Source organism: Panthera onca, chromosome B1 (assembly GCF_046562875.1).
Source record: "Panthera onca isolate mPanOnc1 chromosome B1, mPanOnc1 haplotype 2, whole genome shotgun sequence".
Taxonomy (NCBI): domain Eukaryota; kingdom Metazoa; phylum Chordata; class Mammalia; order Carnivora; family Felidae; genus Panthera; species Panthera onca.
Genome location: NC_138342.1, coordinates 11,664,820 through 11,679,144, shown reverse-complemented (window position 1 = coordinate 11,679,144; position 14,325 = coordinate 11,664,820). Strand labels below are relative to the sequence as shown.

The following is a 14,325-nucleotide window of genomic DNA, read 5'->3' as shown; positions in this document are numbered from 1 at the left end:
CATTCCCAGCTTTCATAGAGTGTATAATTTAGTGGTAGAAATAGTCAGTAAACATGTAATATCAGACTGAATGTTCTGAAGAAAAGTAAAGTTAGTGTATAGAGTAGAGAATACAGAGAATGCTCCTTCATATTTGATAGACAGGAAAGGCTTTGAAAAGAGCATTTTTTGAGTAGAGATTAGAATAAAGTTAGTGCATTTTATGTGCATTTCTTGGGAAAAAGGCTAAGGAAATAAATGCAAATTTAATTTTTAAAAACAATTTTTGTATTCGTTATGTTGGTTTAAAAATTAATTCAATTACATTAATAAGTACAACTGATGTCAGTAGGTTTGAGAACAGATATAACTCATGCACTCATACAACTTAATGTATGGGAACAGAGGTGCTAATTGGGAGCTGTCAGGATATCCTGCGTTAGTCATTATGTTCTGTTCAGGGATGGGATAGCAATTAGTTCTGGCAAATTGGTTATATAGGGTTTGTGACAAGAGCATTGACTATAAAAATGTACATTGAAAAATCAAGATTAAAAAAAATTATTTTATTTTGAGGGAGAGAGTGCATGTGTATACAGGAGAGGGGCAGAGAGAGGGAGAGAGAGAATCCCAAGCACGTTCCATGCTGTTAGCCTGGAGCTCAGTGCAGGTTGATCTCATGAACCGTGAGATCCTGACCTGAGCTGAAATCAGGAATTAGACACTTAGCCAACTGAACTACTCAGATGCTCCTGGTCTTACTTTTTTTTGTTCAGTCAGATATTCTCTGTCATTTAATTGATGTATTTAGACCATTTACATTTAATATAATTATTGATATTGTTAAACTTATGCCTACCATCTTGCTCTTTGTTTTCCTCTTGTTTCATCTTTTCTTCTTGTTCTGTCTTATCCTGACTTTTGGATTTATTAAGTACTTTTTAGCATCTTGTTTTATTTCTCCTATTGGCTAGTACCTCATTTACTTAATATTTGCTCCAGGGTTTGTATGCATTTTAAGAAAAAAATTATGGCAAAGTATATGTTCTATAGAGGTTACCATTTTAGCTATTCTTTTTTTTTTTTTTTAAATGTTTATTTTGAGAGAGTTCAAGAGAGAAAGAGCACGCACAGGGGAGGGGCAGAGAGAGAGAGGGAGAGAGAGAATCCCAAGCAGACTCCATGCTGTCAGCGCGAAGCCCTATGCAGAGCTCAGTCTTGTGAACCATGAGATCATGACCTGAGCTGAAATCAAGAGTTGGATGCTTAACCAACTGAGCCACACAGGTGTTCCACCATTTTAGCCATTCTTAAGTGTACATTTCAGTGGCATTAAGTACATTTGCAGTGTTGTGTAGCCTTCACCACTATACAGTTCTAAAACTTTTTCAAGACTCAAAACAGAAACTCTATAACTATCAAGCAGTAACTCCTTGTTCTTCCTTCGCAGCCTCTGGTAACTTCTATTTTACTTTCTGTCTCTGTGTATTTGTATCATTTCTATATCCTAGATACATCATCTAAATGGAGTCATAACACTTGTCCTTTTGTGTCTGCCTGTTTCACTTCACATAGTGTTTTCAAGGTTCATCCATGTGGTAGCATGTATCAGAACTTCATCCTTTTTATTTATTTATTTATTTTTTCAATATATGAAATTTATTGTCAAATTGGTTTCCATACAACACCCAGTGCTCATCCCAAAAGATGCCCTCCTCAATACCCATCACCCACCCTCCCCTCCCTCCCACCCCCCATCAACCCTCAGTTTGTTCTCCGTTTTTAAGAGTCTCTTATGCTTTGGCTCTTTCCCACTCTAACCTCTTTTTTTTTTTTTTTTTTCCTTCATCCTTTTTATAGCTGAATAATACTCCAGTATATTTATGCATCATTTTATTTATCGATTGATGTCATCATTAGACACTTGGATCCTTTATACCTTTTAGCTGTTGTGAATAATGCTGTTGTGAAAATTGGCATACAGGTGTTTGAGTCCCTGTTTTCATTTCTTTAATTTCTTTCAGTAGTTTAAGTTTTCAGTGTTTAAGTCTTTTGCCTTTTCAATTAAAATCATAAGTATTTAAAATTTTTGATGGTATTGTAGATAGAATTGTTTTCTTAGTTTCCTTTTCTGATTGCTCATTGCTAGTATATAAAAATATAATTGATTTTTGCATGTTGATTTTGTATCCTACTTTGCTGAATTTATTAGCTCTAACAATTTTTTGTATGAATTTTTTAGAGTTTTCTACATATAAGATCTTTCTACAAAGATAATCTCACTACTCCCCTTCCAATCTGGGTGTCTTTTATTTATTTTTTTTCTTATCTAATTGCTCTGGCTAGAACATAAAGTGCTATGTTAAATGGCAGTGTCTTTGGTAATTAAAATGATAGACTTTATTTTCTTACACTTCTAGAGGCTAGCTTTCCAGATCAAGGTGTTGGCCAAACTATACTCCCTCTAAAATGTCTAAGGGAGGATCCTTCCTTAACTCTTTCAGCTTCTGGTAGACCTGTGTTTTGATTGGCTAGTGGCATCATAACTCCAGTCTCTGTCTATGTCTTCACATGGCATTTTCTGTTATGTCCAAATTTTCCTCTTCTTACAAGGACACCAGTCATATTGGATTAAGGTCCACCCCAGTGACCTGATCTTAACTTGATTAAATTTGCAAAGCCCTTATTTCCAACCAAAGTTACAGATGCCAGGTGTTAGGACTTCAGCATATTTTTAGGGGGAGAGAGGTGATAACAATTTAATCCATAATACCAAGGTGTTTTTTTTTTTTTTTTTTTTTTTGGTGGTGGTGGTAGTGGTAATACTGCTTTATTTAGGCTAATCTAGTTGTGTCTTCAAGTCCACTAATCATTTCTACAGTGTCTAATCACTGCTAATCTCAGTGTATTTTTATTTCAGAAATTGTATTTTTCATCTGTAGTACAGAAGTTTCATTTGGTATGTTCCCCTCCATATATATGTATATACACACACACATAAACATGTAATAATATATGTAAATATACAAAAGCATACAAAGACATTAATATATGTTTTTTTGGTTCCTTTATGTTTGTATGGTTTTTAAATCCTTGAGCATATTTAAAATATAAAACTGTTTTAAAGTCATTGTCTATTAATCCCATCATTATCATTTATTGGTCTGTTTCTATTGATTGATTTCCTTCCTGATCTTTGAATGTCTAGTAGTTTTTGATTGGATACCAGATAATGTGAATTATACATTGTTGAATTCTGGATTTTGTTCTATTCCTCTAAAGATTACTATTTTGGAATCATTCCCTGGTCTGTATTGTTTCTATAACTTCTGTATACTTCTGTAACTTTTTGTTTTCTTATTGCATACATTGTCAATACTTTGTTTAAATATTTCTTTCCCCAGTTGAGGGCAGAACCTGTGTTTCATTCATCCTGCATTTTATGGGTTAGGCTTGTGCCTGACATACTTGGACGTTGGTGGTAAAAAGCAGACTAGAGTGATCTCCCTAGAATGCATTTCTTATTACTTGTTATTACTCTTCTATCTAAACCTTTCAGTGAGTTCAGTTGCACTTTGGTTAAGTCTAAATTCTTGGCCTTTGCTTACCTCTGTAGTTTATATCTTATTTCTTAAATCTCTAAGTTTTGATTTGGTCACATCCTCACCCCTGCCAAAAAAAAAAAAAGACAAGAAACAGACATTTCTCACACACACACACACACACACACACACACAGAGCCATCCTATCTTTAGCCATATGGATCTATTTTCTCTTCCTCCAAGGCACCATATTTCTTACATTTAGATATTTGTATTTGCTTTCTCTGTCTGTAACATACATTTATTGGCCAATTTCTGTTTTTTTCTATCACAGTTTAAATGTCCCTTCTTAAAGGAAACCTTTTTCGGTCCCTCTCCTTCCCCCATCAGTGCCCTTCTGTGTGTTCCTGGGAGACCGTACATCATATGGTATTATAATTGCATATTTATTTTTGACTTGTTTGATTTCCCATTAAGCTCAATGAGAGCCTCTCTTGACATCTTTTTTTTAAAATATTTTTTTAAATTACATTTTATTTATTTTTGATAGAGACAGAGCACAAGTGGGGGAGGGACAGAGAGAGAGGGAGACACAGAATCCGAAGTAGGCTCCAGGCTCCTAGCTCCAAGCTGTCAGAACAGAGCTGGACGTGGGGCTCGAACTCACAAACCGCGAGATCATGACCTGAGCCGAAGTCGGACGCTCAACCGACTGAGCCAGCCAGGCGCCCCTTGGCATCTCTTTTAAGATAGACTGTTTCAGTTTTCAGAACTTTATATTGTACAGAAAATTAATGTTCTCAGTTTTGTTCCTGATATTTTTTTAGCTCTGCCATTGTCATTTGAGCTCACTTCTCATTTTATCCTATTTATATTAATGTTTTTATTCTAGGATATGCCATTAGGGTTTCATTTTTACTGACATGTAATTCACTTACCATTAAATTCATTCTTTTAAAGTGTACAAATCAGTGGTTTTAGTAGATTTACAAGGTTGGCAAGCATCAGCACTAATTCAGAAACATTTTCTTCATACCATAGGGAAATTATATACTGTTTAACAGTTATTCCCCTTTGCCCCCAGCCCCTAGCAACCTCCAATCTACTTTGTCTCTATGCCTATTCTGCCTGTTTTGGATAGTTCATGTAAATAGATGCATACAGGGGCACCTGGGTGGCTCAGTTGAGCATCCGACTCTTGATTTCTGCTCAGGTCATGATCTCATGGTTTGTGGGTTAGAGCCCCATGTAGGGCTCTGCACTGACAGCGCTGAGCCTGCTTGCAGTTCTTTCTCACCTTCACTCTCTGCTCCTCCCTGGCTCATGCTCTCTCTCTGTCTCTCTCTCTCTCAAAAGATAATAAACATTAAAAAAATCGATTCGGGGTGCCTGGGTGTCTCAGTCAGTTGGGCGTCTGACTTTGGCTCAGGTTATGCTCTCACAGTTCGTGGGTTCAAGCAACCACATCAGGCTCTGTGCTGACAGCTCAGAGCCTGGAGCCTGCTTCGGATTCTGTGTCTCTATCTCTCTGTCCCTCCCCTGACCGTGCTGTGTCTCCGTCTCTCAAAAATAAATAAACATGAAAAAAAATGTTTTTAAGTAATAAAAAAATAGATTCATATGCTATGTGGCCTTTTGTGTCTGGCCTTTTTCACTTAGCATGATGTTTTCCGGGTTCATCCATTTGGTAGCATGTGTCAGTAGTTTATGGCTATATAATGTCTGTTTATCCATTCATTTTAATTAATTAAAATTTGGGTTGCTTCCACTTATTGGCTATTATGAATGATGCTGCTGTGAACATTTCTTTGCAAGTTACCGTGTGAACATATGTTTTCAGTTGTCTTGGGCATATGCCTAGGAGAAGTGTTGGGTCGTATGCTCTCTAACTCTGAGGAACTGCCAAAACTAGTCCGTAATTTTCTTGATAATTTTCACTTAGTCTGTAGGAGAATGAAGATTATAGTTCCAAGATTTAGTACTTCTTTCTAAGAATTGAGTTACTGTTAAGTTCTTCTAAAGAAAAATTTCATAGACTTGTTTATTGAATGTCTTGAGGAAAAGTGTAAGAAGTTTTTCTCAGGTAAATTACTGCTGCCTAAGTAGGAGGTTAGTTACCGTGTTTTATAGAAATTCTTGAATTTTGTCCTTATCAAATTGGAAGATCTGTTAATAGTGGTCCAGTAGGCCATAGGAATATATAATTTTCATAGATTAATATATTCTAATTGTTGGATTGTTTCTCTTACAGGGTTTTGACTCTGGGAGGAGGGCTGCCTTATTTGGAGCACCTTAATCTCTCTGGTTGTCTTACTGTAACTGGTGCAGGCTTGCAGGATTTGGTCTCAGCATGTCCTTCTCTAAACGATGAATACTTTTACTACTGTGACAACATTAACGGTAATGCCTTTTAATAATGAGATAATTTTGAAGGAATAGATTTAAAAAACTTTAGCAGTTCTGATAATTCTTAGGGTTTGTATTTAATTTTCCAGATTTGTAATTACCAAACTGTTTTACTTTCAGTGGTAGTCCTTTACATTTGATAAAATTAAAAAATCACATGTTTTCATTAATTAGCTCCTATAAAGGTAAGTTTTTCTTGCAGATGGGTATTTCAAATATCTGTCATGCCAGATTGTTGGCATATGTAGCAGTTTAATACATTCTTAAATGGTAAGTTGTAGAAATACTAAAATTCTTATAAAATTTTGGGAACCTCTTCTAGTGATGTAGCACTCATTAACAATTTAGATGTATTGATGTTCTAGATACACTGTTTCTTAGGGATGATCACTCAGTTTTCTTGTGGGACAACTTTAAAAAATGCAGTTGGAAAAGGAGGACTTTGGTAATGGGAACCTCTTGGGGATCCTGGCTCTGGTTCCAAATCAGTCTCATGGAAGTTTGAGGTGGGGTTGCCATGTGATATCGAAGAGGCTGAGTTGCTTTAGACATGACTAAAATTCCTATAGTGTTATGGAGATTGATTCCCGAACCTACTTTGAACAGTCATTAGATAAATACCTATTTTGATTGTTTTGTTTTTTTTCTTAAACCTATCCCTACCCTGTGAGCTTGTTGAGTATGTTTTTTCAAGGTATTCGATGCCCTTTTGGGCTTTTGATAGTCACTAGGAGAGACTGAAGTTTCTAGAAACATATAAAAAGCTTCTCAGTTATTAGTAAGCAAATCACCCCCTGTATTTATAACTGGAAAAATATTTGTATAGTTCAGATTCTGCTGTGAACCTTTTTACACCATAAACTGTTCCTTGAAAGCCTGTGTCATCTTACGATGACAGGAATATCAGCTGAGTTTCTCTCAGGGAGAACAATTGACAGGAGCCAGGAAGACTGGAGGAATGGTCTCTTTAATGACATACTTGTAGGCAGAGAAGTTAGCAAATTGCTATTTCTGGGAGATTAGATTTTCCTTAAATACATATAAAGAGACAGGAGACTGAAGCTCTTTTATTTGTGGAATCACATTGGTCACGCAAGAGATGACTTCCCTTGTTCTTGAAGCAGCAACACTAAATAGGAGCATTTCTTTGCCTTCAGTGTATAATCCAGGAATGGTGAGAATGAATATCGTTTAGTTGCAGCCTCTAAGTGTACAACAAGTAAGTTTGATTGCTTCCATGAACAATTTGCTGCTTTTGTAGATGGCAGTGAATTTGAGATGGGAGATTTTTTTTTTAATGCACGGCTGTCATTGTACATGCAGTGTTGTACTTCCCAAGGTTTATAGGACATATTATGAAAAGTAACCAGTAAGCAGTTATTTTTATAAGAAAACATTCTCATCTTTGTCTTGCACTTGAATTGTCCACAGTTGATTTTAGCATAGGTTATGTTTGTGGGAATAAATGTCACAATTGAATTTGCTAGATTTGTTTTGGGGTATATAGATGTTACAGGGTGGGGGAGATTGGATTTCAGTTCATTTTTATGATCTGCCTGCTTGTTTTGCATGTAAAATTTTTAAACTTCTTGAAATAATTTAGGTGATGGGGTAAAGTTAAATACTTAAAGTCTTTTGCATTTTGTTAGGATGTTAGAATTTATTTCATCTTAACTGGTTTTGAATATATAAATATTAAAGTGTTCCAAAGGAGCTGCTACATTCCTCTTGTTGAATATGATTTTTTTTTTTTGATAAATGAGTGGTAATTTTCAATAAGTGAATTTTAATGAAGATATCTGACTTTGAAAGATTTGAAAGGAAACTGATAGTGTTTGTATTATCCAATATTAAGTCTCCCTTTACAGCTTCTTAAAACATAATTCGAGGGAAATGGAGATCCTTTAAATTTTATAGGATGACTTATCATATTAACTTGTGTTCCGGAGTTCTAGCCAGTTGCTCCTAAAGTAATCTTCTGATAGAATTTTTTCCTTAAAAGGACTTATGGACAACCTAGAAAGTGTTAGAATAAAAGTTGCATTGTATCCAGGTTTACAAGATGACACCATTGATCCAGCCTCTTTTGCTACGACTCAGTTTGCAAAGTAAATATGTACTGACCACTTATGGGGTCCCCTTTTTATTATTATTTTTAATTTTTCAGAAAGTAGTTAATATGTTTTATATATGGTCTTAGAATAATAGGGGGCATGTTTAGGTAACAGACTATTTTAAGTATTTGAGTAACATTTAAAAACGTATTTGTCAAAAGAAAGCGTACATAGTTAGCTACCAGCTCACTAACTAAAAGAAGTAAATACTGATAAACGATACTCATTAACTAAATAATGAGTGATAAGTAAAGCAGATGACCTAAGCACTGGCAGAAATTTTGGAGAAGATAAGTTAGTACCAGATATCCAAATAATACCTACTGCGAGCAAGACGCTGTACTAAGCACTGGTTAAAAAATGCCATTTTTATTCTTCTGAATGATTCCTCATGACATTTACATTTGTTATTTGATAACGTTAAGATTTAAATATAAAAGAAGGCTTCTTCACCATAACGTTTAAGAAATTCTCTGTCATTTAACAAGTATTAAATGGAATCGCATAGTTTTGGAGCTCTGAAGAACACTTGGACAATGATAGCAAATAAACTTTTTGTACTTATCTGCATTTCCATGTCTGTATAATTTATGAATTAAGGTAGATTAGCTCATAGTTCTGGAGGTGACACAGTCTCAGATGATTTGCTTTCTTATGTTTCTAATTTAAGTTAAAGAGGAATTAAAGGTAAGTGAAGGTAAGTGCAGATATACAGCATAAATGATATACTTAAAATCCAGGAAAAACAAATTAGTAATAAAAATTTGGGGAAATAACTGTAGTTAACAGTCTAGCTCTTTTTATCTAATATTTTAAAAATGCTTTCTTGTAAAATTTATTTTTTACCATGCATTTAAAAATTTAATAATGCCAATTTTATTTTCCTTGTTTCTTTATTATTCCTTTATGTAATTTAGCCTTTGTATATTATAACCATTTGAGTTTTCTGTTCTATATCAACATAGACATTTGCTGGTGATGAGTCAAATATTTAAAGGGAAACTGCCTTTGAGTTGTCAGTGTTTATGGAAGTGCAGCTGGCTGCTTGAGGTACTTGGCAAAATAATGTAGGAGGTATCTTAGTTATATTTCTTTCTAATGCTGCCTCACTTTTTCTGCTGTCCATTTATTCCCTTTTCAAACAGTCCTGTGATGCTTAAGAGTCTCACTGTTAACTTTGGTTATGGTTTTCATGCTTTGGAAACTGCTCTTCTTTTCTGTTTACTACAATATGAGACTAACCAAAGTTAAAAACAGTGATTATCTTTACTTTTGCTTTGCCCTAGGCCTTTACATAGAATAAAATCTCCTCATGGTTGACATCACTTTCATGATTATTAGGATTAGACACCTGGTCTGTAACCTTAAGACGGGATTGTAGTTTTGAGATAGTATTGCAATTATTGTTTAAGTACCCACGACCTTCTCTAGATCGATCAATGCTTTGCTTTGCTTGCTTGCTTGCTTGCTTGCTTGCTTTCTTTCTTGCTTGCTTGCTTGCTTTCTTTCTTTCTTTCTTTCTTTCTCCTTTCTTTCTTTCTTTCTTTCTTTCTTTCTTCCTTCCTTTCTCTTTATTCTTTCTTTTACTTCTTTCTTTCTTTCTTTCTTTCTTTCTTTCTCCTTTCCTTCCTTTCTTCTTTCTTTCTTTCTTTCTTTCTTTCTTTCTTTTCTTCCTCCCTCCCTCCTTTCTTTATTCCTCCCTCCCTTCCTCTCTTTCTCTCTTTCTTTCTTCAAGCAGACATGAGTTTGGGAGGGACACAGGGAGAGGGACAGCCCAAGCAGGCTCTGAGCTGCTGGTACAAACCATCAGATCATGACCTGTGCTGAAACCCAGGAGTCAGATGCCCCACTGATTGAGGCACCCACACGCTGCAGATTCTACTTTTTGATTTGAAAACACTTACATATTAATTCTGTCTCTTCACTCTGTATACTTAGAATCCCATTGAAACTCAGATATTCTAGTGCATATTTGAAGGAGTGGGGAATTTGTTTTGTGATGTTAATACGGAGATGCTGACAGATAAGCAGGGTTGGGTTACTTTCAACCTAATATGGGACACACATTTTTCTTCCCCTGTTATCTCTAGTACCATCCTTTAGACTTTTGAGAGCACAGAGTGACCCAGGTAGACCTGAAGCTGCTGAGCCTGTTTTTTTGGAGAGGATGGTGACCAGCTGTTTAGTATTTGGAAAGATAGGAATCTCTAGAAGAGCTTCCTTGATCCTATTGGCCCCTTGGCAGCTAGCTCCCTTTTATTATTCCCTGCCTTAGAACTGTGCTTCACTTGCTTTCATCCAACACTTCCGATTTTCCCCAGGCCATTGTTGAAATCAGCATAAAGTTTCTTCCTTACCTTTCTGTCCTTTTAAAAAATAGGAATATGGACATTTTAAAGTATTTTAGGGAGTTTTAGTTGGAAAGTTGTCTTAAAATCTCCAAGTCTCTTTCCTCTTATTTCTCCCTTTTAAAGACTCTAGAGTAGAATTACATACTGAGAAATACATTTTTGCAGAATCCACCAGTTTAAGCGTTTCATCCTAGGACTGCATGTCAGGCAGGGCCATGGTAGTGAGGTGGGAGATTGGCTCTTGATCGGGAGTAGGTGATTGGCAAGCAGAGCAGGAACGAGTGTTTTACGGGGTGAGGAAAGACGAGCTAGGAAAAGGTGGCATGGGGAAACGCTGCAAATCTTTTCAGAAGGAAAACTTGGTCAAAGGTTGTGGGAGAAGAGTTTCTAATACATATCTGATAATATGTTCTAGGACGTTTTGGTTTTGGTTAAGATGGCTAACCTGGAGTCTTGTTTTCAGGGAAAATAATAACAAAATGCTGCTTTGTGAATTTTAAATATTTGACACACTGAACTTTTAATTTTTTAAAACAGAACAGATTTTAATTTTGATTAAATAAAAAATGGGCTTGTAATTCAATTTTATATTTGAAATAATTTTAAACTTTGTTAGGAAAAATTTTAAACATATAAACATGGAATAATACAATGAAGCCTCATGTGTTACTGACTTTGGCAGTTATAAACGTGTGACCGATCTTCTGCCGTATTAGCATTGCCCGCTCCCGTACCCGTGCCCCACATTGCAGGCATCACCTCTGTTTTAAAATTAAACATAAGTATTTGAAAATAAATGAAGTCCTAACCCATTGCAGGCCCACATATGCTGGTAAAGTTCATTAGTTTCTTTTCTTAAAGATGCGTTATTTCCATATTGAAATCCATAAACATTATACTTCATTGTTTGTATATCGAAAGAAGTGTGCCCTTGGTATTTTGTGTATGCCATTTTGGGACTACAAGGAAAAGTTAAATTCTGGGAAATAAGTGTTTTGTGTGTTTAGATGCAAGTAGTCTTTTTCTTATGTTGATGTTAACATAAATGCCTTCTTTTGCAGTGGATTACTACTCTATTATTTCATCTGTTTCTTTGATGTTTCTTTAAAGTTTATTTATTTATTTTGAGAGAGAAAGGGAGAGAGTGTGCACGCAAGTGGGCAAAGGGCAGGGAGAGAGAGAATCCCAAGCAGGCTCCACACTGCCACTGCAGAGCCTGATGCAGGGCTCGAACCCACGAAACATGAGATCATGACCTGAGCCGAAGTCAGATGCTTAACCGACTGAGCCACCCTGGCGCCATTTATTTACTTTTGAGAGAGAGAGAGCGAGAGAGTGTGTGCACATGTTTGAGCAGGGGAGGGGTTGGAGAAAGAGAGCAAAGAGAGAAAGAAAATCCCAAGCAGGCTCTGGACTTTAGTGTAGAGCCAGACATGGGGCTTGAACTCACGAACTGTGACCTGAAATCAAGAACCTGAGCCGAAATCAAGAGTTGGATGCTTAACCAACTGAGCCACCCAGGTGCCCTGCATTGCTACTTTAAAAAACAGATTGCTATTTTAAAAAACAAAACAAAGCTTATTTGAAATATGTTTCTGAGTTGAACTAGATATCAATCCTGAATACTGTGATTTTTCAATTATCCATTTGACATAGTGTATAAAATTACATAGTGTATGATCTGTACATATCACAAATAACAAATGCAAGTATTTTGGTTTTGTTCGTGGTACAGACCTACTGAAAGGCTTTGGTATAGTTAAAACATCCTTTTGCACATTTGCCTGCCTTTATGAAAACTATGATTCATTCAAAGAACTTAACTTTTGTGTATGTGCCATGATATCTCTGCTTTGATATTTCTCACTCTGGGCTGTGTTCCCTAATGGATCTTTTATCTAGTGTTTGGGTAGCGTAATGTGACTGGAATAAAATGTCAGTTACTCCACAGTGTTTTATTTTTCTTTCTAATTGAGTCACAGGTTTTATTATGTCTTAGATATGTTTATTTAACTAATCATTGATTATATACTTAATTCTGGAAGATAATTTCACATAACTCTCACCATTTGTTTTGCTACAGATGTTAAATAAAAATAAGGAGAACGTGTTCAGTCTGTCTATATAGTTTATTTAAGTTTTGGATATAATGTTTACTGTAATTGCTGAATAGTGGATTCTTTAGCTGATGTATTACGGATGGGGCTGTTTTTGTCTTAACTATATTTCTAGGAAGGATGTTGACAGTTTAAGAAATCTGTTGTTAAGTTACCCTACAACATTACTTCTGTGGGTTATCTTTTTGTCTTAGATTTTTATTTTGTAAGATTGTTGCCAAAACAATTATTTCTTTCCTTTCTTTCCTATAGATTTTGGACCACTTAAAGTAGAACTGCTGTTGGCTATTTTTGTGTCTAATTTTTTATACAATCATTGGGACATTTTATTTCTATGTTATACATGGATTGCTAGTAAAAGTCAGATGTCTTAGCTCTTTCACGTGATCTCTAAGAAATTCCTCCTTTCACACTTTTCTGTTTTTATACAGGTCCTCATGCTGATACCGCCAGCGGATGCCAGAATTTGCAGTGTGGTTTTCGAGCCTGCTGCCGCTCTGGCGAATGACCCTTGACTCCTGATCTTTGTCTACTTCATTTAGCTGAGCAGGCTTCCTTTCATGCACTTTACTTATAGCACATTTCTTGTGTTAACCATCCCTTTTTGAGTGTGACTTGTTTTGGCCCCATGTCTTACAGCCTCAGAAATCTTAACTTACCAGTGAATTGTACAGTGTTGTTTCTCTTGCAATCATATTTTTGTTTTAGAAAGGGATTAGATCTTTTCATAAGGGTGAGAACAGTTTTATTGGTTTTCTTTTAAATGGAATGCTTTGAAAAGAATGTCACTAATGCCATGCCATTTGAAGTATTTTTTAGATTAATTTGAGTTTTAAAGTCAATGGGGGTTATTGGTTCTCTTTATATATAAACACTGTACCAAGCTTTGCAGATCCTTTCAAACATACATTTCTGAAGTTTTGTTTTCAAAGATAGCACATTTTGAAAACCAGTCTTTTTTTCCCCATGTTTCCTTTATTTGAACAATTCTCAGAGGGCCAATTCAAACATACCCATATATAAGGTTCCTTAAGATAATAGAATAAATTGGCTTCTTGGTGTTAGCTCAGTGAGCTAGCAAAGCACCAATGTATTTGTATTTGCTTTCTTCAGATACTCCTGGTTCCTACCACTGTCCCTAAATTGTCAAATTTGGAAGGGATTTTTAAAAATTCCACAATCCTTGGAAGAAATGTATCAATAAAATTTACTTTGAGGACTTTACCAAATAATTTTTTGGTGTTTTGATTTTATTAGAAATCTCAATTCACATTTACATTAGTGTAAAATAAGATTAAATATTTTGTTTTGAGCTCCCATGAAGTCATGATCCTGGCAGTTTTAGACAGATACCTAATTTTGTTTAGCTGAATGGTCTTTTTTGAAATTATTTGTGCAGTAGCCAGAATTTGTGTATGTCTATCTCCATTGCTGTGTGAAAAGACAGTGGGAGTGGGAACCTATCATTCAGAAAAACACATATTGAATCAGTTTTTTTAAAAATGTTTATTTTTTTTATTTTTATTTTTTAACATTTATTTTATTTTTGAGACAGAGAGAGACAGAGCATGAATGGGGGAGGGTCAGAGAGAGGGAGACACAGAATCTGAAACAGGCTCCAGGCTCTGGGCTGTCAGCACAGAGCCCGACGCGGGGCTTGAACTCACGGACCGCGAGATCATGACCTGAGCCGAAGTCGGCCGCTTAACCGACTGAGCCACCCAGGCGCCCCAAAATGTTTATTTTTGAGAGAGAAAGAGTGCTTGAGCAAGCATGAGCAGGGGAGGGGCCAAGAGGAGGGGGTGGGATGGACAGA

At 35.8% G+C, this 14,325-nt stretch overlaps 1 protein-coding gene across 2 annotated transcripts in view; it reads left to right on the top strand.

Moving 5' to 3' along the window:
* The window catches only part of FBXL5 (F-box and leucine rich repeat protein 5), a 47,887-nt gene extending 34,146 nt beyond the window's left edge, over positions 1–13,741 (top strand). For both annotated transcript variants that reach the window (XM_081795494.1, XM_060655396.3), the window contains exons 10-11: positions 5,773–5,921; positions 12,941–13,741. In XM_081795494.1, the coding sequence (XP_081651620.1) occupies positions 5,773–5,921; positions 12,941–13,017 (226 nt within the window). In that variant the 3' untranslated portion in view covers positions 13,018–13,741. The remainder of the gene's footprint in view (positions 1–5,772; positions 5,922–12,940) is intronic.
* The last annotated feature ends 584 nt before the right edge of the window (positions 13,742–14,325 follow it).